The 23533-nt window shown below is 40.3% G+C and overlaps 1 protein-coding gene across 5 annotated transcripts in view; it reads left to right on the top strand.

Moving 5' to 3' along the window:
• The window catches only part of Rbm33 (RNA binding motif protein 33), a 102387-nt gene that overhangs the window by 44365 nt on the left and 34489 nt on the right, over nucleotides 1–23533 (top strand). For all 5 annotated transcript variants that reach the window (XM_021656067.2, XM_021656065.2, XM_021656066.2 and 2 more), the window contains 2 exons: nucleotides 5950–6008; nucleotides 23338–23470. In XM_021656067.2, coding sequence (XP_021511742.1) covers nucleotides 5950–6008; nucleotides 23338–23470 — 192 coding nt within the window. The remainder of the gene's footprint in view (nucleotides 1–5949; nucleotides 6009–23337; nucleotides 23471–23533) is intronic.

Genomic DNA, 23533 nt, shown 5'->3' with positions numbered 1-23533 from the left:
AAATGGGCTACTGTGAATGCAGCTGGAAGCATCAACAACACATTTGGTCCAGGAGCCACTAGCGATGTCCAGTGTAGGGGTGGATCAAGAAAGACCAAGGCATCAGTCATCAGAAGTTACAGTGACGAAAGAGCAGTGTTGAAGTGGAGCACTCTTAGAGTGCAGTGCATCTGCTTAGCAGTCATTTAGCATTGGGGGAAATTAAAAAGGTGAAAAGGCTTGATAGGTGGGTGCCTCTTGAGCTGTTTGAAAATAGAAAAAAAGTGTCATTATGTTGCAAATTTAGTCAACAACAACAAACTGTTTCTTCATTAGATTAGAATGTGAAAGGGGCATAGTACATGATAGCTCATGAAGACCAACTCTGTGGGTGGACCAGGAAGTGCACCTGGGGAGAAGGGTGTGTTCAGCCAGCAGATGACTGTAAGAGCCGGGGGTCAGAGGATTGTGCAGCAGAGGCAATGGGAGGCTGTGTATAATATAGGTGGATTGGATGAATAGGGGAGGGAGGCTAAGTATCTCAGAGGGTGGAAGTGTCTAGTCAACAATTGAGCAACTTCAAATGTTCTGGGCTAACAGTTCAAGTTGGGCATTGCTGGTATATCGAAGGGCTAGAGCAGTGGTTCTTAACCTGTGGGTAGCAGTCCTTTTGGGGGTGTCAAATGACCCTTTCACAGGGGTCAGCTAAGGCCATCAGAAAATATAGATATTTATATTACAGTTCATCACAGGAGCAAAATTCCAGTTGTGAAGTAGCAACGAAAATAATTTTCTGGTTGGGGGTCACCAAAACATGAGGAACTGTGTTAAAGGGTTGCAGAAGCACTGGTTGAGAACCACTGGTCTAGATCACTAGCAGAGGTGTGGGTCTATGGAGACCAGGAGTGCTGGGCTTGTGAGTGGTAGGAAGAGAATCTGGCGGAGCTGCTGGGGGCAGGATGGGAAGCTGAGGAAGCAGATGGCTCCTGGATAGGCTATTGATTGCCCTGGGCTTTAGGAAAACTTCAGTTCTGCTGATGGCTTGTGAGGTGAAAGTGGTATGAAGGAGCCTGACTAATTTGGGCCTAGCATGGGAAGATCCTGATGTGGACTGACATGCTTTCTTTCCATAGTGTTCTCTAAAACAAAGTTATTGTTGTTATTGTTAGGTGGGGTAGGGGGAGCAGGCTTGAGAAAAAATAAAGCAGAGAGAGTCACATCTCACACTTAGAGGGAAGAGCTAGCTGCATATGGTTGAAAAATCACTGATTTAGGTAGGGCCCTGTGAGCCAGGAGCAGGAATGGGGAACTTACAGACATGGGACCAGAGGCAGCATCATGAGTGCAGAAGGTGGCCCTGCATGTTTGGTAGTAGGAGGCAGAATCTTAGATAAGTTCTTGTGGCCTCAGTTTTCTTAGTGAGCAAGCTGGGGATAAAGTATGTTGGAAAGTGTGCTCAGAGAAGTCTTGAAGCCATAACAGACCAGGAGTGAACTGCAAATTTGGAGGAAATTACTGGAGATGGACATGTTTGTCACTGGCAATGCTTGCCTCCTCTTACGGGTTTATTGTAGACAGCTGTGTTTACAGAGCAGTAGATAAATAAGGAGGACCTGAAATCAGTGGGTCCTGTGAAGAGAAGACACTGGAGGAGGGGATAATTGTTGGAATCGGTCCTGAAGGGAGAGAGTTGATGGAGTGCCGAGAGCTGCATGGAAAAGAAGGCAGACATATTCTTGCAGAAGTGGCAGTCGGACTGGGACAGAGGGTTCTTAAAATGGTGCCAATGACTCAGAAACTGATTGTGCAAGGTAGAGTGGGAGCTTTAGGTGGCATGAGGTTTGGGTCTGGGTTTGGGACAGCAGTGGAATTGGGAAGGAATCCACCTATCAGGAAGAATGGGAAGAATCCTTGTCACTTGGGGCTCCTGAGAAAGGGAGAGAGTTAGGAATAGTTGATGATGAGCTCAAGAGGTAGAGAAATTTCACAAGTTGGGAGAGAAATCACAAGGTCCCTTGCCTGTGCTGGTCAAGTTGCTAGCTTATTCTGGGCATTTGCCATCTTTGCCTTCCCAGTGCTGGAATTGCAGCTGATTACACACCCATTTGACATTTCTGTAGGTGCTAGGGACCTAAACTCTTAATTCTCATCTTTGACTTCTGAGACATCCTTCCAGCCCTCAACATAGCCTTCTCTTTGTTTCCCTAAATTGAACTTCTCAGTGGTTGTCCTATACCAATATTTAGAAATTAGGTATTTCCTTGTAAATTTTAGTGGAAAACTGGTGGCTGATAAGATGCATAGGTTTCCTTCAGCTCAATAAAAATAATGGTATTGGAAGTACGAAATAATAAAGCTGTAAGTAGGTCCTGGAATGTTCTCTAGGCCAGGTGGTGTCATTTGCAGTCATCAGATTGGGAAAGTACTAAATGCAGATCTCTCATCTGGGAGCTTAAGTGACTCAGTAAATGCTGAGTCTATTTGAGCCTTCTTTTTTAAAATTTATTTTTATTTTAAATATTTTTATTTATTGAATTTTATTCTGTGTGCATTAGTGTGAAGATGTCAGATCCCTTGGAATTAGCATTGCAGACAGTGAGCTGCCATGTGGGTGCTGGGAATTGAACCTGGGCCCTTTGGAAGAGCAGACAGTGCCTCTTAACCACTGAGCCATCTCTCCAGCCCCTATTTGAGCCTCCTTAATGTCACCATGAACCCAGAAGCTTTGATGCTACTTGCTCCTTGCCTTTTATGTACATGATGTCAGAGAAACGAAAACCTTCTTCTTACTGGTTACATGTGAAGTCCTAGCAGTGTTTATTTATTTAGTATTTTATAAATAAGCTTAAACGGAAGCCCCAATTTTTGGGAGAGGCTGAGTCCCAAGATGTATACTATACATGCAAAATACAGATCAAATTAGCACTTCTCAGACTCAGTACTTAACAGATAAGTACTCTTAAAAGTCTTTTTTAAAGTGTACATCTTTAATCCCAGCACTGGAGAGGCAGAGAGAGCCAGGAGAATTTCTATGAGTTTGAGGCTGTCATGGTCTACATAGTTAGTTCCTCGACAGCCAAAGCTACATAGTGAGGCCCTGACTCAAACAGAAAAAGATTCCATCTATTCATCTGTCTGTCCATCCAGAGTCTCAGTGTGTAGCTTTTGTTGACCTGGAACTATGTAGTTCAGGGTACCTCAAAATCTGATCTGTCTGCCTCTGCTTCTTGGGTGCTAGAATTAAAGGCATGTATCCCTATCCCTAGATAGACTTATTTTTACTTATGTGAATGTTTATCTGGATGAGGGTAGGTGTGTGTGCATACAGGTGCTCATGGAGGCCAAAAAGTATTGGAGTTGCAATTGCAGGTGGTTTTGTGAGCTGTCCAACATGGAGCTATGAACTTGAGTCTCTGCAAGAGACAGTATGCACACTTAACCACTTAATTATCTAATCATTCCCCTGAAAATCTTTTTATAATTAACATCTAAACAATTTATTGAATAATTGTATGAATATGTTTGCATGTGTATATATGCGGTACTGGTGCTGAAACTCAGAGCCTCTTCCTTGCTAGGTGCTAGGTACATGCTTTTTCATTGAGATAGTCCTCAATCTTTGCACTGTGTTTTCTTTTTGAGAGTGAGAGACTGAAAGACTCCCCCGTTGTAATAAAACTAAACCAGATTGATGGAAGCTTAAGTTCTCCAGATATCTGTCCTTACTGCTATAATAAATTGAAGACATCTTTTGGTATATCTAGGTTACTAAGAGTCTACATAAATAGTAAATACTAAATTTTCAGATTCAAGGCTTAACTTAGACTGATGGAAACATCAAAAGTTTTAAGTTATCTTCTGCTCTATGAGGTTCATGCTTGGGTCTGGATCCTACTGCTCTTTGCATTGGGCCAGAACACACCTGCTTCCGTGCTCTGTTCTGCCTCTGTGAACTCTACAAGGGTCATTTTCTTGAAGAAAAAGGACGGAGACTTCGTTAGTTTTGCCAACTCCTCAAAGATTCTGTTAACATACCCATTCATTAGAATCAGCTCTTACCTCTCCCAATTCTTACTGTGCTGTGTTAGAATTGTTTAGTTCCTATAAATGATTGGTTTGGTAGAGGAGGCAAGTGTTTTATGTTTGTTACTTGATTTAAAAATATTGTCTGTCTGTTGTTAAATGTACCATTCTTTTCTTTACCTTCATTATAATCTTCTGAGATGAGAGTGCTCTTTTTTCTTTCTTTGGTTCATAGCCTGCTCTTTTCCTTTAGACTCCTTGTTGCTTTTTATCTTTTCACAGGAAGTCTTATGTTGGAGTAGGCTCTCAAGGGAGGCTTGGGCCTCTGCTAGCTTGACATTCTGGAAAAGGAAGTTTCAGTTACATTTGTTTTTGTTCAGATAGATGTCCCAAATGCTCAGTTAACACTGAGTCTGTAAAACTGTGATGCCAATTATACTAACCATGATTCAGTTCACTGTGTGGGATTCATTTTGTAACTGTAGAAAATAAAAATTTGACTTGTCACTCTAAATAAAAATGATTTGGATAGATTCTTCAGGTGCATTTTTGTGTCTATTTCTCATTTTCAAGAGTCCTCTTTAAAGTTGTATTGTATTAACACTTTGATTTATTTGCTAAGCCCGTTGTAACAAGCACTACCAAGAGGTATAGGAATGGGCAGGCTGATTCCCTTGGGCTCAGTTCTTGGATTGCAGATGGCTTTTCCATGTCCTCACATGGCCTCTCTGTGAGCATATGTTTGCATTTCTCCTTTTTTGTAGGATTCTGGTTAGATTGTATTAGTGCTTACCATTTGGACCTCTTTAAAGAGCTTTCCAAATGCATCACATTTAAGGTACCGATATGGGAGTTTCCTGGGTGCATCTAGCACCATGTTTGACTGTAAGCTCCCACAAAGCAACAGTGATGAGTTTTTCTAAATCCAGATCAGTTTAATGTGTGGCATATGTCAAAGAGGCAGCATATGTTTAGCCCCAACGGCGTAGCTCTCTCACTTCTTTTCTACCATGAGCTATCCTTTGCTGGGCAGTGGTGATGGACACCTTTAATTCCAACACTCAGAAGGTAAAGCTAGGTATATCTCTGAGTTCAAGGCCAGCCTGGTCTACAGAGGGAGTTCTAGGACAGCCAGCAGTACACAGAGAAATCCTGCCTTAAAAAAAAAAAAGGGAAAGAGGAATAGAGAGATAAAGAGATTCTCTTGAAACAAGTGGACTTCTTGATCTAGTAGACTGGTAGACACATACTCAGAATCACTTGTTTTCTTCCCCTGTACAGATGGTTGGCATTTTATTGCCTGGACTAATTTCACCATAGTTCTTTTAAAAGAACAAATATTTAATAAACCAAGTTTTCTTTTGAGTGTCAGCATAGTAGGTTGCTTTCTTGTCATTCTTAGAAAGGCTACATGAGCATTGTTTCATCCTTCTACCTGCCTCTTTTTCTTCCTCTTCTCTCCTTTCTCTCTTGTGATTCTACAGTATTCACATTTCAATTTATGTGTTCCTGGGTAGGGCCTCACTATATAACCCAGGCTAGTCTTAAGCTCACTGTGTAGCTCAGACTGGCCTCAAACAGTCCTCTTTCTTTAGAATCCTGAATGGTGGAGTTACAAGTATACCCCACAACATCCACTGAAACTAGATCTTTATTTCATATAAGAAAATTAACATCTTTTGTTACAAAAGTATTTGAATTACTAAATAGTAGTTCTCTGCTAGAACTTAAGCTTCATATTGTACTGGTTTATTCTGGGGCCAAAAGTACCCTACTCTCTTCTCTTGTGAGATTATTAAAAGTACCAAGTGTGTACAGGTAAAGTCTAAACTTAATGTTATGTGTGCACTGTGTATGTAGTATACACTTTGTGTGAGAGCTTATGTGTTGTCTTCCTTTGAGCTGGTCTGATGTCAAGTGATTGTAATGCAAGGTGTTTTCTTACAGTGCCCTTGCTGCCAGTTCCGAGCCAGCCGAGGCCTGCTGTGGGACCCCAAAGATTCCCAGTGAGTAGCAACTGTTCTCTTTAGCGGGGGCTGGGGGTTGGGGGAAGCATGTCCTGGCTGAGAAGGACTGCACTTGCCTGGCCAGAAACAGTGTGGGTGCTGGTCAGTGTTGACTGTAGCCCCAGTCTTGGAAAACCTTAATGGTCAATAGATGTTTGAGAGCAGAATTAATTTTCACTAAACTTGCTGAATCAGGACTGTCATCAGAATGCCTTTCATCTGAAAGAATATGAATTCTGATTTTGTCATAGTCCTCTGTTGACGGCACGTCTCACAGGCAACATGATATGTGTATGAGGCTATGTATCATATTCCAGGAAATGAGAATGAAGTGCTTGGTCATGAAAGAGCTGAGAGTTTTCTGTGCCACAGGTTTCCTGTTCTGAATGAAAAATTTAGGTCTGAAGCAAAACACACACTCATATGTGCTGCTAGATATTTATTTGTAACTAGAAGAAAAAAAGTCCATTGTTGGTTTAAATGTATGCGTTTTATTTTCTTGAATTCTTGGTTTATTACTTGTTCTTTTTAAGAACCATGGGAAAATTAGTTCAGGCAATGAAATGGCAATGCCATCTGTGGAAAAAAAGAAAGTGATTTTGAGTATGTATGTGTGGCCTGTTGACAATGAACAATAGATGGGGATTAGATAGAGAGCCTGCCTATTAACCAGGTCCACTGACAAGCTCAGTGTTGGCTTCAGGCTTTGGAGTACTTTCAGACACTCTTGCTGTGTGGCTGTTATTTGTGGTACCATCTGAAGCTGGTTCTTTCTTGCCTTGTTCCCATATTTAGCTAAAGTTTTCCCTTAGATTGCTGTTCACGTTGTATAAATTTAGCTTTTAATTAGTTGTTTTTGGTTACCAATCCCTATTCAGAACTTTCTTTTAAATGGCTGCGTCCCCCCAGGTTGCCATGGTTTCATTGCCTGCACATGTAAAGAAGCACTTGTCTCCTTGGTTTAATTTGAAATGCTGCTTTCTTTTCCTTGAGCTTCTGTGAAATTTGCTGTTGGTCTTGTTTTCATGTTTAGTTTGCACCATGGTGCTAGAATTTGATGTAAAACAATTCTGGTTTTCAGAAATTTATGACACAGAATGCTTGTCAAAATGAAATTGTGAGTAATTTGTAATTTTCACTTATTTTTCAGTTGTACAAAAATATTTTTTTTCTGATAATAGAAGGAAAAAAATACTCATGGTATTTTAAGAATATTACTAGAGGAAAATGAAAGGTTAGCACTTGGAGGTCAGAGGACAACTTGAGGAAACTGTTCCTTTCCTACAATTGGGTTCCAAGGATGGACTATACTATACTATTGCTGTAAAGAGACACTATGACCAAGGCAATTTGTACAACAGGAAACTTCTAATTGGGGTCTTGCCCTCAGTTTTAGAGGATAAGTCCCTGATCATCATGGTGGGAAGCACACAGGCATGCACTGGAACTCTAGCTGAGAGTTTTACATCGGGGGGGGGGGAGAGAGAGAGAGTGAATATGAATATATTAAATGAAGTTCAAGTTGTGTCTTAATAACTGAGTAAAATTATAAAGACAATAAAGCAAGGTTGTGGTCTAGTTAAGCCTTTGACCATTAATTACTACTGCTGGTCATGTGCACTTCAGATCCTATTCCAGCCCTTTTCTACAGTTGAAAGGCAGTATTTATTATGCAGACTCTTGCTTTATAAAATGACCTACAATTCCCAACATATGCCTGTAATCCTAGCACTTGGGATGCAGAGGCAGGAAGATCCTGAGGTAGATGCCAGCCTGGGCTAGATAGTGAGACATTGCCTTAAGAAAAATGAAGGTCTGGAGATTATAGCTCAGTGGCATAATGCTTGACAAGCATGTTCAAAGTTCTGAGTTTCATTTCCAGCATCAGGTCATACACGTGTACAAAGACTATACAGAAACCATAAAGTATTCAGTTAAGAAATCCAACTTCAGATTTCTTGGTCTTCTGGAATCACTGTGTTTCCTTGGTGCATAAAACTAGATCTATATTTGGAAGTCTGTGTACCAGTTTAAATAGAATTGAGTATTCTCATCTCTCTGATAGCTACTATCCTGCACAGTGCTGCACATACAGCTGGTTCTCCTGTTAGATTTCAGTATGCATATCCTATCTTACAGGTCTACATAAGTGAGTATATACCATGTGTGTCTTTCTGCTTTTGGGATACCTCACTCAGAATGATCGTTTCTAGGTCCCACCATTTGCCTGCAAATTTCATGATTTCCTTGTTTTTAATTGCTGAATAGTATTCAATTGTGCAAGTGTACCACAATTTCTGCATCCATTCCTCAATTGAGGGACATCTGGGTTGTTTCCAGGTTCTGTATATTACAAGTAAAGCTGCTACAAACATGGTTGAGCAGATGTCCTTGTTGTGTACTTGAGCATCTTTTGGATATATGCCTAGGAGTGGTATAGCTGGATCTTAAGGAATCACTGTTCCTAATTGTCTGAGAAAGCGCCAGATTGAATTCCAAAGTGATTGTACAAGTTTGCATTCTCACCAGCAATGGAGGAGGGTTCCCCTTTCTCCACAACCTCTCCAGCATGTGTTGTCATTTGAGTTTTTGATCTTAGCCATCCTGATGGGTGTCAGGTGAAATCTCAGGGTCGTTTTGGTTTGCATCTCTCTGATGGCTAAGGACGTTGAGCATTTCTTTAAGTGCTTCTCTGCCATTCTATAGTCCTCTAGTGAGAATTCTCTGTTTAGCTCTGTACCCCATTTTTTAATCGGATTGCTTGATTTGCTGCTTTTTAACTTCTTTAGTTCTTATATATTCTGGATATCAGCCCTCTGTCAGATATAGGGTTGGCGAAGATCCTTTCCCAGTCTGTAGGCTGTGGTTTTGTTTTGATAACTATGTCCTTTGCTTTACAGAAGCTTTTCAGTTTCATGAGGTCCCATTTATCCATCTAGTTTAAGGCGCTTTCTGCAGGATGGAATATTTTAATCAAAGTAGTAGAGTTGAGAATTTACTGGTACTTTTGAAAGTAAGGAGAGTAGAGAAGAATGTTTAAATTTTTATACTTTTTGTTTTGTCTTTAAGGATACATTGACCTTGTATAGGAGGATTAGGCAGTTCTTAATTGAACTAGGAAAGATTCCTCTCTTCGCCTTACTAACTGGGAAGCAGATAGGGCAGACATGGTTATTTTTAGCTTGGGTGTTCTTGTTTTCATGTTAAAAATCTTGTTGGTCTCACTGCACAGAGACAGTCCTGCTTTGTATGTTATTACCATGTAAGGTTGTGAGTCCTTTTCTTCAAGTATTTTTTAGTTTTTTTGTCCCAGAAAAGATATTGTTAGCTCACAGCAATGCTAAAATGTCAATTGTTGCAGTAAATGTTACTTTGAAGTTTTGTCAAGATAGCCTGCATTTTCAGTCTCATTGCTCTTTTATATATAAATCTCCAGTTAAAGCAGTTGTACCCAACCGGTGTGTTTCAACCCCTTTGGGGTGTCAAATGACCATTTGAACAGATATTTACATTATGATTCATAACAGCAAAATTACAGTATGAAATAGCAGCGAAAATAATTTTCTGGTTGGGGGGTTATTCAAAACATGGAGAACCGTATTAAAGGTCACAACATTAGGAAGATTGAGAACCATTGATTTAAGCCTTTTAGACATAGGTTGCTAAAGCTGTATTAGTCCTTTAGTTTATTCTCACTGTTGTGTTTAGGCTAATGATATTTCTGGGGACCAGCAACATATGGTAGGCTGTGGAAAATTTTCTTAGCTGAAAGTTTTTTGCATGCAATATATTTTGATCATATTTTTCCTTCTTCCTAGATCCACTTTATCTCCCTACCTATCCAACTTCATGTTCTTCCTCTCAATCTCCCCACAAAACAACAAAACCAAATGTCAAACAAAAGCCCAGTAAGACCAAAATTAAAATAAATACTAAAAGCACACCAACTTCCACACACCCACAAACACAGGCAAGATGTTATTGCCTCCTGTGCATGGGGCCTGCTCTGGAGTGTGGTTGATAGACCAGTGACATTCCACTGGAGGGAATTGATTTTCCCTTTTCTAGCAGGTTATCAATTGCAAATAGTGTCTTGGTTAGGGGTGGGACTTTGTGCCCACTTTCCTTTCTCCGTACTGGTGTGGAATTATTTCTAGTTCTTCTTTGTTTAAATTAAGGATGAAAATGTGTGTAGCTTTGAGTTGGAATTAGTCTTTAGCAGTGTCTGTATTGTTTGACTTGACCTGGCAAATGAGGCTGGTGCAGCAGAGCTCTGGGCCACATTGTGATGTGTGGTATCAGGTGCTGGTGATTGGGGCTTGCTAGATAGGTCCTGAGTGCTATTTCATGCAAATCATGTCTGAGAGACTGCTGCAGCAAATCCCATTTCTTTTCTGATTATAGCTTCACTGATGAGAATCAAGACTATGCTCTCCAGGAAGAAAGTCTTGCTTTTGAGTGCTTACAGTTTTTACAACATGGGTGCAATGCCTTTTAATTACTAGCACTTAAGATAGAGAAGGGATGATGGACATTTCCTCTTATCAGATCTTTGAGTAGTAGCAGGAGAATGTAGTAGAAGATCCTACCAGCTGTCAGATATTGTCAGGCTTGCAAGCAGAGAATGCAGTTTAAAATGCAGGTGACATAATACCCAGCATCCTCTGCTTGCTTCTGGGTTTTTGATTAATCATGATTACCATATATTATCATACCATCAAATTTAATCATATCAATGAATGCCCATCTGCAGCAGTAACAGGAGTAGCTAAACACAGTGGAAACAGCCATTAAAGGAAGAGGTGGTTTATCATGTTGTGCATGCCTTCCTTATGCATACGGCTGCAGGTGGGGCTGGTTTAAAGGCCACACTAACAACCCACAGGCTAGGAAATAGCTATTGAAATTGTTTCATACTGATTTCTTGTACAGGAATTAAAATCATTGCACTACTCTGTACAAACTACGTTATGGAATGATGATTGCTTATCTGCTTTCTGGGTAAAAATGTTAAGTTGACAACAACATACCATAAACTCTTCTGAGATGTGCAGTGCCCAGTAAATAGACTTGTATCATGTTTACCTTTGGGGTGTGTGCGAGCTTGCATGTGTACACCTGTGCATGCCCTGGCATCCCTATGGAGTTCAGAGAGTAGCTTTGGGTCCCCTTTTCTACCATGTAGGTTCTCAGGTATTTAGGCTTGGCAGCAAGAGCCTTTACGCAGTGAGCCATGTTTCTGACTCATATCCCCAGCACTTAACATTTATTTTTTTTGGCAGTTTTAAAACACTCATAAATCTGCTTAGATACAATTTTTAAAAAGAAGTTTTATTATTAGTGTGAGGGGTAGGGTACATATTCCACAAGGTGTGCATAGCGGTCAGAAGAAAAGTATTAGGAGTTGATTTTCTCTTATTATGTGAGATGTTGGGGGTGGAACAGTCTTGTGCAGCAAGCACTTTCCCCCTAGCCATTCTACATTTTAAAGATAAATTTTAAAAGATGTCCTAGACATATCAAAATGTATTTCTTCCCCAAAATTAGACTTTTTTTTTCCCCCCACTTAGAGTAGTATTTTTGTTAAACTGGTCTGTGAGCACCTTACTGTGATGGTAATAAAGGACAGTGCCAACACACAGCATCTGTGTTGGCCTTGCCAGTCACTAGGCATTTTATGTTCTAAATGGAATATTACATGTGTCTGCATTCAGCTTCCTATCCTAGGGCACAAGGCACCTGAGATCCGCTGGCTTTGTTATACCTGCTGGAAATTTGTCCTTGATTGTCGTTATGTAGCATTCCAGTGCTGCAGTTTGTTTTTTCACTACAGTGTTGCTGGCAAGAAGCATGTGCTCATCCTTCAGTTGTCACTGGGTCATGTGGAAAATGTGTTCACAGGTGGGAATTTCTCTATATAACTGGACCATGGCTTTACTTTCTTTTCTTTTTTTGGAGACAGGGTTTCTCAGTGTAGTGCTGGTTGTCCTGGAACTCGCTCTTTAGGACTGGCTGGCTTTAAACTCAGAGATCCACCTGCCTCTGCCTACTGAGTACATGGATTAAAGGCATGTACCACCATCACCTGGCTGTGGCTTTGCTTTTTGATTGCTTCTTTTTCTTTAAAAAAAAAATATATATATATATTTATATATATATATATATGTGTGTATCTTATATATATATATATATGTGTGTATCTTAGAGCAGTATTTTTAAAGGTCAGATGTGAAATAAAAACATTATTGGTGGATTACTGCATTTTAGATTTTTCTCATAGTTTGTGTCCAGCACCCTTCGGAAGCAGAGCTTACCTAGTTGTGCAGGATATAGCACTTGAACAGTGTTGAGCGCCTTTCCTCTGCATTTTTATGCTGTATATGTTCCTAAGTATCAACATCACTTTTAGAATTTACTATTACCTGTATTTATTGGTGTGCATGTGTGTGTGTGTGCATGCATATGTATATATGCACATGTGTGGAGGTCAGGAGAAAGCTTGTGAGACTCGGTTCTTTTTATCCTGTGGTCCAGTGGATCAAACTCAGGTCATAAGGCTTGGCAGCAAGTATCTTTATCCTGGGCCATTACTCTAACTCTCAACATGCTCTGTAATAGACTTTGCTTTTCAGAAAGAGAGCTTGAAACCCAGGGAGCTGGACCATTTCTACAAGACTATACCATTCCTTGGGTATGCCTATAGAAGATTTGCTAGTGGGGCCTGTCTAGGCATGGCTATCCTAGGGCATGTGCATGAGTAGTGCACTGCTTCATTTTGGGGCAAAATGCAAATTTTTTGGAAGGTTGCAAAAGCAGTATTTTATATGACAGAGGTTTGTAGCTTACAGTCACCATTCTAATTTATTGCTTGACCCAACAACAGTGCTTTGTATAAATTCATTCAGTGTTCCTGAACATGAAACTAGTTGTTTTTTCTTTGGAGTGTTCAACTTGAATCTATGAATGTAAAAATGCCTTCTAGGAAAATCAGTGTATTTAAACAAAGCACAACCTGAAAGAAAAATAAAATCTATGGAGAATGCTCAGATAAGAGGATTAACACATTGTGATAGAAGGCTGCAATTTTAATTGTGTCAGGGGTCACTTGTGGTCTTTATTCTTTGCTTTTAACCCATTTAATCAGAATTAACTGTGAGGTGTTCTTAAGTGTCAGCTGGTTTCTTATACAGTTCTTTGCATTTTAAGTGAGATTAATAAATGAAAAACATGTTATACAGGAAGGTTGTAATTTATTGAAAGATTCAGGAAATTTCAATGACATTGTTAAAGTATTTAATTAGTCTTATTAAAACATACCAACTGACCCTTTTAGAGAAGCTGATAAGTGGCATAATAGCAGTTGAAACCTTTTTATTCCTGTCTTTATACGATTAAGTTTTTGCTAAGCAATTTATGCAAAGTTTCCATCTTTTTTTTTTTTTTTTTGTAACTGAAGTTATCAGTTCTTTCTGAATAGGATTAATATAGATAATGTCATGTAATTAACAAGAGATGCAAAACAGTGAAAGCACAATCTGTACAAGAATTATGAAGGGATGATAATCTCTTATCTTGGATTTTTAAAGGGATATAAAGAAAGCAAAACAGCAGTTTGAATGGATTAGACTAGTCTTTTCTTTCCAGTGGTAGAAGCACTTTAGTACTGAAAGTTACATGACAACACAGTTGAAAAATAATTCTGCATTTGGTGGAGGGAATTAATCATTCATTAACCTTTATACCCATGCATTGGTAGGAATCACTGCAGGAATGTAGAGTCAGAACTCAGAACCTTGTCTTCTGTGGCTTAAGCATTGAGCTGAGGTAGATGGGAAGAACCACAAGTGTGGGGCCTTGTTCTGAGCTGCCATTAATCTATGGTGAAACTCTTAACCTTCAGTTTCTTCACCTTGTTAAGGAGTAGTGGCTTGTTGCACCCATTTCTTAATTGTATGTATGTTAGGTACAATATTGTATCTGATGTGTGTGAGCCAGGCGTGTTCAAAGGTCATATTCAAAGGTCATAAAGCAGAACTCAATTAGTTATTGTAAGGGAGAGGGTTGAAAAGGGAAGAGAAAGTTTGGGTTGATGGTAGTTCTATGATATTTTGGGGACTTATATTACTTTTCTGCTTAGTTGCTACTCATTCCAGAGTAAGGCTGGGTAGGTGGTGCATGCTTACTGAAACACCCCAGGATTAATGGAATTAGATAGCATTGTAGCTGTGGCTTTCTGGGATTGTGGGCTAGAATTCTGGGAATGGGGGCTGAATCTGAGGTTAGCAGAAGCACAACCTGGCTGGGCAGAGGGAAACAAGAAGGAAAGGCTATAAAGCAAGGCTGAGATAGGATTCCAGCGTAGAGTCCTGAGCCCTAGCAACTTAATTTAAGACAGAGTCCTGAGCATCAATCCTAGCTGGGGTCAGCATGTGTGGGTAAGGGCTCCCCTTCTCCTAGTAGGCAGTTCTCAGAAAAACAGTCAGTGGGAGTCTGGATGACATTTGAGACATGTGCAGTGTGTTGTGATTCCTAGATGGCTTCAGAGTGCCCATCTCAGGGGTGCACAGTAGAGTGGGCTGACCCTCCAGGTGGACCTGCAGGGTGTTCCTACTTCTTACCTCATGGTTTGCCAGGTTCCGTGTAGATTGACTCTCTGGCTCTGACCCTGATGTAGTCTCTGTATTTGCAGGCATGTGGGAAAAGAATAAGGATAATTTTGGGGAGGCTTTAGCTTTCTGGGTTAGAGATTCCACTCATTGTATATGCTCTCCTGGCCACATGGCCTTCAGGGCAGGCTCCATGCCAGAGCCTTGGTGGCTTTCAGAAAATGACAGACATTTGGGGAACTCTAGCAGCTAGCTGTCTTTGGAGGAGTGGGGCTCGGGTTCCTGTGAAGCAAAGGGTGCTTGCATTCATTGGTATTTTATTAACACCCATGTTTTTCAGTAACAACGGGATACTTTTCATTTTTTTTCCCTGTTAATTGCTGTCCATAGACATAAACCATTGGCTAGCACTCGGACAAATTCAGGAATCACTTACATAGATGCTGTAATGAATGGATAATTCTGCCATGGAACAGACTCCCTGCTATCTTCTTATTCTTTGAGAAATTTTTGCCTTATTTCTAGTTTATTGATCAGATTTTATATTTGGCTTTAACCCTGAAAAGTACTTGTTAATATGTATGGGGTGAATTATTAGAGTTGGACTTTATGTATCTTATAGGTGTTTAAGTCTCAGTTCAATCTGAAGCAGAGCCATGGAGGCTGACAGGGGCCTTGGAAGTAGACAGCATACTGTCCAAATAACTGACTCTTCAAAGAAAAGATGTTGCCTCTTAGAATTCGGGAGACAGTTTCCATGTTTTTCTCCTCATTCTTCCCCAGTAATGTTACAAATAAGCAAGAGAGTCTGAGTATGCTGTTCTTACTTGTCTTTTGTAATCCAATGGTCACGTCACACCTTGGCTTCTGTGGACTTCAGAAGTTTCAGATAAAGGAATCTTTAGGCTAAGACCCTGCTTAACCCTCCCTCCTTTCATCCTTCCTTCTTTCCCTTTCTCACTTCTTCTGCTTTGTGTCATGCTATAAATACCTGTGTACTTCTTGGAAGCTGGTGTGCTACACAGTAGTTCCAAGGTTAGAATGTGAGGCTTGGTATTCGATGGCCATTAGAAGTGAAAGTTACTTATTTACTATCTCTAACACTTCGTAACAGTCTGTGTGTCAGACCTTGTGCTAAGTGAGGAAGACATATTAGTATCTATGATAGCCATGGCATTCTGTGCAGTTAAGGCCGAAAGAAGTAGGAATGGACTGGAGAGATGAGGGGGTTTTCAGTTTCAATTAATTTGTTTCTTACACAACAAGGAAACCTGGAAATTATCAACAGTCATGTGCTTTATTTCACAGTCTAGACGACCATCTGCGAAACTGTCATGCAAGAGTAATAATGACATGTTTGATAGAGCTAGGTTGTTTGTAGAGTACTGAGTGGAGTACTTTTCTTTTCGTGACTTTTAGGTTCTATTGTTATTTCCATTTTAAAAATGAGTAAACCAGGGTCCAGACATATTAAGTCACCTGTTCTGGGCTGCAGCTGGAAATTAGCTGGGCAGAAGGACAGGGCTGAGGCAGCTCCGGGTTCTTCTCTATATCCTGGAGCAAGTGCTGCAGTCAGTGTTATTGTAAACATCTCTTCTCAATCTGGGCTCTTAAAGGTTCATCTTGAAGCTGGAATAATGTTCTGCTTAAGCATTACAGGGGGTCTTAAAAAACTCTTCTTATGTTCTAGCCAGAGAATTATCATGTGAGAATCTGGAGGCTTTGCTGCATACACCTCACATTGTAATGCTTGTGAGTATGCACTTAAGCAGCATGTGGGAACCTAGAAAAGAAAACTTAGCAGTTTTAATAACATTTCAAAGGAGCAGGATTTGAGATCCCATTATATTTTCAGTTTAATATAAAAGGCTGGCTTTAGAAGTTATAAAGACATAGAATATTCTTCTGTGGATCCTGATAGTGCATAGAGACTCGAGAAGTAATATGCTTAGGTCCAGAAGGATAGCTCAGTTGGCAAAATGCTTGCCATTCAAGAATCAAGACCTGAGTTCAATACAAAGGATACATAACAAAGCTGGATATAATAGTATATGCTTGTAATCCCAACTTTGGTGAGACAGAGACCAGAGGATCCCTGGGACTTTCTGAGCACCTAGTCTGGCCTGCTTGGTGAGACCCTGTCTTAGAGAACAGGTTTGTAGCACAGGTTGTAGCAGCTGGGATTGGACTGCAGCCATGACACACACCTAGTCTGTGGTAGCTTGAAGTTCTTTCTGTTTTTTGTTTTCAAGACAGGGTTTCTCTGTGTATGCCTGGCTGTCCTGAAACTCACACTAAAGATCAGGCTGGTCTCTAACTCACAGAGATCCATCTGCCTCTGCCTCCTGAGAGCTAGGATTAAAGGCTTACACCATCACTGCCCAGTGCTTGAAGTTCTTACTGGAAACTGTGCATTGGTCTCTTTTAAGTCCTCCTGACTCTAACCACTAGTTAGGACAAGGATGATGGGTTAAAAACAAAGTGATGCTCTCCTTGGTTTCTCCATGACAGTAGAACTTCACTTCTGGGAGTGTGGAAGCTACTCTGCTGTCTCAGTACATTGGCCTTATCTATGAGAAAACCTCTCCTTGGAGGACACACAATTAACAGTCTGATAAAGAGGGGCCACCATCGATCCCAATTGATATGCGATTGCAGATTTTACATAGAACCAATACACTTTCTAGTTCTGTGAGCCCAGTAACAAAACCAGACAGGAATGCTGGGCTAAATTACATTCAGTTATGAAGTCTTCGTGAGGAAGTTAGAGTGAAGGGAAACTGGAGCTTTTTGGTCTTCCTGAGATCTGAACAGAAAGGCCAGCTGTAGAGGGTCTTGTCTTGAGTTTTTTGATAATGTAGGAGGTATGTCTAGAAAGTCAGGTGCAGCCTGCAGGAAGCTACGCTGGTTCTGGAAGGAGATAGGTACACCCTGCAAAAAGTTACTCTGGTTTTTGAAAGGAAATAGGTGGGGAGAGCAGCAGTGGCAACATGTGATGATGAATTGCAAATAGATTAGGCTTGTTGCACTCTTTGTTGAAACTGGTGAAACTTGTAAGTTGATAAAAGTTTTCACTGTGAGTGTTGTTGATTTCCAGCTATCAGTACAACTATTGTATAACTGTTGTTGTTAAGTGGTAAATTCTCTCCTATTCAAATCCTCATAGATCTACTTTTTGTCAGCTTGTTAACATAAAGATTTAGGAGCTTGAAGCACGCTCACTGATAAATATCACATCAGTAGCATGCCTGAGTGCTTGCTGAAATTCAGTATACTGTTTGTTTTATGAAAAATCTGACTAAATGCAGTAATAGAATGAAAATGTAGATTATCTTAAATAGGCTATTGCTAAAAATTAGCACATACAATACTAATTGCTGTAGATGATACTTGGATACAGTGAAGCTGCTCAGGCTGTTGCAGGCATAGGCGCATCTGTGTTACAGATCAGAACCAGAAGATGATCAAATGTAAAGTGACCAGAGCAGTGGGAGAAGAAGCTGACTAGGGTTAGGGAAAACAAAATAAAACAAACAACCCAGCGATGATGGACCAGTTAAGATTAAATACACATTTGGTGATTCTAATCTGCTATAACAAAACTGTTTCATTGCACAGTCCCTCAGCAAGCTGGGAAATGGGAATGTGGGTTATCTGTGTTCTACACCATGGTGGGCCTGTGAAGCAAACCTCAAGGAGCAGAGTCAGTCAGGGCCTCTCTGGAATGAGGAGAGATGGCAGAAAATGCTGTTTCCACCAGAGAAGCTGTTCTGGGCGTGGGAGGGAAGATTTTGTATTTTTGTCTAAAACAACACATGAATTAAGTTCTTAGAGAAGAAGATGCATTATAGAAGTTTATATTCAGTGTGGTATAGTTTTCAGAGTTTATAGTGCCATGTAGTATCCAGGCACTGACATCCTATATCTAAGGGGAAAGTTGATTGCTGCTTGAAATCTTCAGCTCTGTAATCTTTGTCAGGTCTCTGCTGGCTGGTTTAAACTACTTTCTGCCTTTTCAATTTGTCCTGACAAAAATGACCTGTGGGAGCTCCCATTGAGTTTTTTAAGTGAAATTTTCAGAAGTGGTTGAATGACTAACGTATGGTTTAAAATTACCAAAATAGAGGTATGATTTTTCTTTACTTTAGGCAGTAATTTTATGCCGTAAAATTTTGTTCTCTGGCTGTGTTTGATGAGGTAATGGGCCTTGTATGTGCAGTTATGATGGCACAGTGTTTGGCACCTTTGTTCTTCTGTAGATGATTATGAACTCTGTTGGTTCTTGTTGGATTCACATGGTAGTTATTAAGATTCTGTGAGAATCATTGTATGTGATCCTTCATTCAGACCCATTCTTCCAGCTTCCCTGACATCAAGGTTAATCATATAGCCAAAGACAAACAACACTTTTTGAATTCAAGTAACCTTTTGTAAGGATGCCAAGTGCCTGACTCTAGAGTCAAGGCTACACCTTATCTGCAGATACTGAGTTATATCTTTTAAACTCTTATATGAGATAGGCCCACTGTTTCTGATTTCTGATGGCCTCAGTATGTTCCATTTCAGACTGCCCCTAAGTGACAATCCTCTGCAGCTTTTGAGAACAGTTGTCTAATTTGAAAGGGTCCGGATTGCTGATTTGCTTGGTATGCTGGTTAGTTTTATGTCAACTTGGCACAAGCTAGAGTCCTTTTGGAAGAGTGAGCCCTAACCAAGATGTTGCCTGTGGTTAAGCCTCCAGGCCATTTTCTTGATTCATGTGGGAGGATCTAGCACACTGTTGGATGGTGCTACTCTGGGCTGATGGCCCTGGGTGGTATAAGAAGGCAGGCTGAGATGAAATAAACCCATTACTTCCCCAAGTGTTTGTTGTTGTTGATGATGATGATGATGTTTTATAACAGCAATAGATACCCTAACTAAGACACTTGGATTAGAAGCCACTTAGACCTCTTCACATACCAGAGGTGTGTAAACTGGTTCCCATTCATTCATTCATTCATTCATCCATCCGTCCATCCATCCATCCATCCATCCATTCCATCCCTTCCTTCTACTTCCTCTTCCTTTCTCCTACACCATCAGGTGTTACATACATGTGATTGCTCATTTTTCATCCAGGAAATTTTGAAGATCACTTAAAAGCATGTTTGGATTGATAGTCTGCAGGGCAGAGCCTTTCAGAGGTCCTCTGTGTCAGGCTCCTGACTATGCCCTCTTTTCTCCTTCTTCTGATGTCCATCCTCTTTGCCTTTCTGGATAGGGATTGAGCATTTTAGCAAGAGTCCTCCCTCTTGATTAGTTTCTTTAGGTGTACAGATTTTAGTAGGTTTATCCTATATTATATGTCTATATGAGTGAGTATATACCATGTGTGTCTTTCTGCTTCTGGGATAGCTCACTCAGGATGATCTTTTCCAGATCTCACCGTTTACCTGCAAATTTCATGATTTCCTTGTTTTTTTTATTGCTGAGTAATATTCCATTGTGTAGATATACAACAATTTCTGTTGTATATTCTCTCAGTGGAGGAATGGATCTGGGTTGTTTCCAGCTTCTGGCTATTACAAATGAGGCTGAGGCTCTGCCCTGCAGACTATCAATGCAGATGCTGAGAGTTATGGGCAACCTTTGGGCAGAGTTGCAGGGAATCTTAGGAAAGAAGTGGGAAACAGTAAGATCTGGAGAAGTCAGGAACTCCACAAGGAGAGCAACAGAACCAAAAAAATCTGAGCACAAGGGGTCTTTCCTGAGACTGATACTCCAACCAAGGACCATGCATGGAGATAACCTAAGACCCCTGCACAGATGTAGCCCATGGCAGTTCAATATCCAGGTGGGTTCCATTGTAAGAGGAACAGGGACTGTCTCTGACATGAACTGCTTGGCCTGTTTTTTAATTACCTCCCCCTGAGGGGGAAGCAGCATTACCAGGCCACAGAAGAAGATAATGCAGCCACTCCTGATGAGACCTAATTGACTAGGATCAGAAGGAAGGAAAAGAAGACCTCCCCTATCAGTGGACTTGGGGAGGGGCATGCATGCAGAGGGTGGAGGAAGGGAGGGATTAGGATGGGGGGAGGGAGGGAACCACAGAGGGGATACAAAGCAAATAAAGTGTAATTAATAAAGAATTAAAAAAATTAAGAAAAAAAAACATGTTTGGATATATTTATAGGTGGATATATTTATATTTACTTGAAATGGTTAGGACCAGAGTATTTCAGGTTTCAGAGTTTCTAGTTTTGGGAATTCATACCCTGGATTTTAACGCACTGAGTTCCCATACCAAAATTTGAAATCTGCAATATGAAACTCTGAGTTTGAGTGATTTGGAAAGTCACTGATTTTTTTTAGACTAAGGAGTCTCAAGTTGTTGTATGCCAGAATATGCTGACGTGTGAAACTGAAGCTGTTGTATTGTTAGAAAAAGCTTTTTTGAATGTTATCAAAGTGAAGATGTTAAACCTCTCTAAACATTAGAGTGATGTCTCTAGCGAGTACCACTGTTTGTGTGATTGTTTTGAAGATGGGCAAGTTTATGTTACATATTCTCAGGTTTCTCCTTATTGTCTGTGCTTTGAGGGGAAGAGGATATGACTAGACATCTTTTTTGGTAGCAAGAAGCAGTGTGATTTTGGTGTGGTGAGGGCTGCCTCAGTCTCACTTGAAGTAGCTAAAAGAATGTGATTTGGGGGTATTTCTGTTTTGTATCATTCAATAAATCCTAGTGCTTTGTTTTTAGAAAGATGTAATGTTTGCATTTTAACCTCATTTTATTGCCATTTTTAGCAACAATTAGGCTTATAGGTTTGTGGTAACTGGCAGTGTCCCTTTTACAGTATTATTGTGCCCTCAGGTGCTTGCTTGTTCTCTCTTTCATTCTCTCTGTCTTTCCCCCAGCTGCTCCCTTGCTCTCTCCCTTCTTTCCCCTCCCCTCTCCCCTCTTCTCCCCTCTTCCCCTTTTTTCTCCCTCTTCCTCTCCTCCCTCCTCCTCCTCTTCCTCTTCCCTCTGCTCTCTCTCCTGCACACACACTCACTGTCTGTGGATATATTTGTATGAGTGTGTGTGTTGTGTGGGAGCACATGTAGAGGCCAGAGGCTGATGCTAGATGTCTTCCTCAGTTACTTTTCCATCTTATTTTCTGAGAGTTTGTCGCCTCATCTGGAGCCATTTTAGCCAATCTGGCTGGCCAGTGAGCCCAAGGAATTCTGCTTCTTTTCGCCAGAGCTGGGTTTCTAGGTCTATGCTGCCATCCTGTGTTTCTATGGATGCAGAGTAAAGAGTTTAGGTCTTGATGCTTATGCAGCAAGTGCTATTGAGACTAAATTATTAAATCTAAAGTACACTTTCCATTTGTTTGTTGTATGTATGTGTGGAGGTCAGAAGAAAATTTGCAGGGTTTTTTTTGTTTTTTGTTTTTGTTTTTTTTTTTTTTTCTTTTCTTTTCTTCCACCATGTAGGTTCTGGGATCAAACTCACCCACTGATAGCCTTGCTGGTCCTAGAACAGATTTTTAAAGGCAACAAAAAAAAGTACGCCTGTTGCTATAAAATGGAGTCACATTTAGGGAGAATAGCCAAAATTATTAGTGATAAAACAATAAACAAGACATTAGAGTTTTGAACTTCTGAGGAAGAAGATTTTGTTTTTCTAAATTTTACTTTTAATTGCATATCTCCATGTTGGAATATACATGGGCGTATGTGCTGGCAGAGGTCAGAAGAGGATATTGGATCAACTGCAGCTGGAGCTGCCTGCAGTGGTGCTGGAAACCAAGCTTGTGTCCTCTGCAAAATCAGCAAGCAGTCTTAACTGCCTAAGAGTTGAGAAATACTGGGTCATTTCCTGTGGATGAGGTGATACTAAATGAAAAGAATTTGAATTTATTATTTTGTTAAGGGCACTTTGTGGCTTTCTTTTTCTTTGAGTAGCAGTTCCATAGGTACTAGCGCAGTAGTTTAACTGTCTCCATGAGTATACTAAAGAACACTGGAATGAAGCTGTTTGCCTTTACTTCTCTCAGTTCTGCTAGGGAAATGAAGTTCCTGAGAAATTCTTGAGTTCGTTGGTTAGTTTGGTTTTCTTGTGCTGGGTATTGAGCCCAGGACTTCTACCACTGAGGTATACTCTACCATCGAGACATGAGCGAGCCCAAATCTTTTTACTGTCCAGGAGAATCAGCTGTATGTTATTTTTCCTTTAGTAATTTGATTTCTTAAAAATTCATGTTTTTCTGTTATCTCAGATGTTTTTAATTTTTGTTAAGATACAAATTTAAATTTTTTTCTTCTTTGAAGTAAATTTGCTTCATAGCTGTAGCTTAGGTTTGTGTTAAGTAGATAACAAAGAATAGCATCTTTGACAAAACAAATGCTGTGAATGTCCAAAATATGTATTTAGTCTTTTCCATTTATGGGACTGAAGGTCAGTAGTTGTGTAGATTTGCATAACCTTTGGGGCAGTGATATGGCTCTCTAGTAATGTTAAAATTCTGAATTAATTTTTTGATGCTGCATTTTGAAATATTTTTATTATGACAAAATAATTTTTTATGTAATGTCATTTATAGTTGCACATAGATATTTATCTCATACGTGAGCATATGTAGAGAGGCAACAGAAAGAAGTAGGTTGACCATAGAAAATGAGTGATGATATTGTTAAGCTTGGTATTATGTGTATATTCTGAAAACGACATGGTGTTTTTCATTGTTCTTTAGGGCCCTCCAGAATTTCCACAGCACACCCCTGGACCTGTTCCCAGCAATTTTAATCAGCCACCTCGACTCCCTCTCCAAGACCAGTGGAGAGCCCCGCCCCCACCTCAGGAACGAGACCCTTTCTTCTTGGGAGGTACATGTAGGGATGTGATGGGCATAAGATGAGGTGATAGAAGCGGCATTGAATGTGGATCTG

Source organism: Meriones unguiculatus, chromosome 21 (assembly GCF_030254825.1).
Source record: "Meriones unguiculatus strain TT.TT164.6M chromosome 21, Bangor_MerUng_6.1, whole genome shotgun sequence".
Lineage (NCBI taxonomy): Eukaryota > Metazoa > Chordata > Mammalia > Rodentia > Muridae > Meriones > Meriones unguiculatus.
Note: the sequence above shows the minus strand (reverse complement) of the source record. Positions and strands in the feature narration are given on the sequence as shown.